At 21.6% G+C, this 2,798-nt stretch overlaps 1 protein-coding gene across 1 annotated transcript, besides 2 other annotated features; it reads right to left on the bottom strand. All coding sequences in view use genetic code 6, as the record gives it.

Annotated features, from left to right (window-relative positions):
- Positions 1-12: part of a microsatellite that runs on past the window's edge.
- A 712-nt stretch (positions 13-724) lies between these two features.
- Positions 725-1,817, bottom strand: IMG5_151360 (hypothetical protein; the record flags this gene model as incomplete). The annotated part of the gene is made up of 2 exons (XM_004030854.1): positions 1,059-1,817; positions 725-979 (listed from the first exon to the last, which is right to left on the bottom strand). Exons 1-2 carry the CDS (start codon positions 1,647-1,649, stop codon positions 725-727), a joined length of 846 nt encoding a protein of 281 aa, XP_004030902.1. The 5' UTR covers positions 1,650-1,817.
- A 489-nt stretch (positions 1,818-2,306) lies between these two features.
- Positions 2,307-2,367: a microsatellite.
- Between the last annotated feature and the right edge of the window lie 431 nt (positions 2,368-2,798).

Below are 2,798 nucleotides of genomic sequence, written 5' to 3'. Positions count from 1 at the left end.
AAAATAAATAAACAAAAATACATTTTAATTTAATAATTTTTTTTCATTTTCATATTTTTCCCGCTTCAATTAACTTTTCTTTATTTCCGAAAATTCTTATATATTTATCATCACTTACGGCAACTAAAATATTCTAAAATTTAGGATGAAATTATACTTAGTTTATAGAATTTTCATACTAAAAAAAATATTTTTTAAAAAAATAAAAAATATATTTACATTTTATTAATCATTTTCAATTTTCATTTCATTATTATTATTATTATTTATTTATTTTAATTCATCATAAATATCAATTTAATTAAATTTAATATTATTATTTTAAATATTAATAATAATTAGAGGACTTTTATCATATTTAATATGCCAAATAAAAATCTATCCATTTTCACTTCCTATACTCACATATTTATCATTAATACTTGGTCTTAGCATATACTTAGACTATTTATATCCTTAGAAAATCTTCTCCAGTGTACAGTTTTTCAGTTTCCATAAATGTAATTCACTTATATATTTAGGACCATATGTATTTAGAAGTATATATTTTCCATTTGGGGATAAACAGGAACTTGTGACTATATTTTTTTCCTGAAAATGCCTTATTTCTTATTTGGTGTTTACGTCAATTATGGAAATTCTCCCTTCGGTTGAAATAAGGACTATTTCTTTATTATTAGGAAGTAAATAGAGGTCTTAATTGGTGAATTCGCAGGGGATTTTCTCAAAGACATTTTCCTCGAAAGTCCACTAATAAAGGCTTTTTTCTAGACCACTAAAAAGAAGCTTTTTGCCGTCTTATTGAATTATTATGTTGTTTATAATGATTGAAGTTTCGTGTGATATAGTATATTTTTCGAGTATTTTTTAGTCTTGAATAGACCAGACTTTTATACTTTTGTCCTCTGAACAGGTGATTATCTTAGAGTTGTTTTAAGGGAACCATTTTAGGCAAGTTATGACATTTTATTAGTGTATGCTTTCTTTTTTTGCGTAAAGTTCTATTTAGAAATCGTTTAGGGATTATACTTTCCAAATAATAAGGGTGGATTTATCACATATAGTGGCCAAAAACAAGCCATTGGAAGAAAATTGGGCATGCCAGACTTCATTTTAATGTATTTAGGAAGAAAAAAGAACAGTTTAAGGCAAAAAATTGGGAGAACATTTATGATTTTCTATAATGGAGAAATCTGGGTCAATTTTGGAGTGTATTTTACATGTTAAAATTTAATAGGATTTGGCTTATTTGACTATTTAGTTTAATCGGTTGTTTATGCAAATAAATTATTGGGGATTAGTCTATTTTTAGATGTCTTAGAGGAGTATTTTTCGCTGTTCTTAGACTGAGTTATTTAATGGAGGATTTTTTGTATTATTATTTGTTATTATTTAGGATATTTTAGACTGTATTTCATTTTCCTTATTATAGATTAGTAATGGGGGTAGCTTTTAAAGATCTTAAGGCGAATTTTCAGTGTATTCTTTTAAATGACCTTAAAGGAGGATTACGGCTTGTTGGAAATTTTGGGCTTGTATATATTCGAAATATTATTGGCGGTATATTAAAAATTTACATCTAATATGGTCTTAAGGGGAGGAAAATTGGAAGTTATTTGCAAATTCAATTGAATTTTAGAAATCACCATTTTATATAAGGGTCTTGAATTATTTTATTTGGTTGTTTTCGAGTCATATGTTTGCTTCTTGTTGGAGTTATTAGATTGTTTGGGTGTAACCGAAGTTGTCGAGGGTTTAGAGGATTATTTGGATAACTTCAGTTTTGTTTTCGGGTGCTTTTTCTATATACGTGGATTCGTCGAAGTCAGATAATTAAGTGTTTATATAATTGAGGTTTATGTTCATATATACTTTTTTTGTTTTTTTGTTTTTTAAATATGGCTTTTTAATTTTATATTTGATTTTTTTTTTTCTAACTTCTTATTTTTTTTTAAAAAAAAAGTAAATATTACAATATTTATTGATATAAATATATGTATTTTATATATTTTTTTAGAAAAAATAAAAAAAATATATATTTATTATATTATATTAGATTCGATTGTTATTATTTGACAATGTTTTTTTAGTTTAAATTTATTATATTTTTTGTTTATTATTATAAATTAATAATGATTTATATTCATTAATATGAATATTAGAAAATTATTTAAAAAAAATGAAAAATAAGTTTGAGATATAAATTATTAATTATATTTAAAAAAAAATGCATATTATATATATATGTATATTTATATATAAATATATTTTTTTATTTTCATATTTAAAAATAATTTATATAAATTAATAAAATTTAATTTTAAAATATAAATTTATATATTTATAAGATATATATATTTATTTTAATTTTATATGTTATTAAAAAAATAAATAAAATAATTCTTCTTCAATAATTATTTCTTTTTATTTCTTTTATTTAAAACTAGTAATTATTATTACCATTACCACTTTAATATTATTATGAATTTTCTCCCACTTAATAAACATAAGATTTTTCTTAATAAATATTATTATTTTAATTATCATTATCAACACCAAACTATTATTATGGTATTTATTAAATTGTTTTTTGATATTAAACATTTTCATCTGTATAAAATTTTGTAGTGTTCTATTAATATTCGTCAATAACAGCAGTTGTGTGATTTTCAATAATAACTTAATCATTAAAAGCCCAAATTTCAACTTAGTCTAATTTTAAATGCATAACTTTATCATCATCAATTTCATTTTCTAATAATTCACTTTTAATATAACTTTCTTCATTAACTTTATTA

Source organism: Ichthyophthirius multifiliis (assembly GCF_000220395.1).
Source record: "Ichthyophthirius multifiliis unplaced genomic scaffold scaff_1120509251162, whole genome shotgun sequence".
Classification (NCBI taxonomy): Eukaryota; Ciliophora; class Oligohymenophorea; order Hymenostomatida; genus Ichthyophthirius; species Ichthyophthirius multifiliis.
Note: the sequence above shows the minus strand (reverse complement) of the source record. Positions and strands in the feature narration are given on the sequence as shown.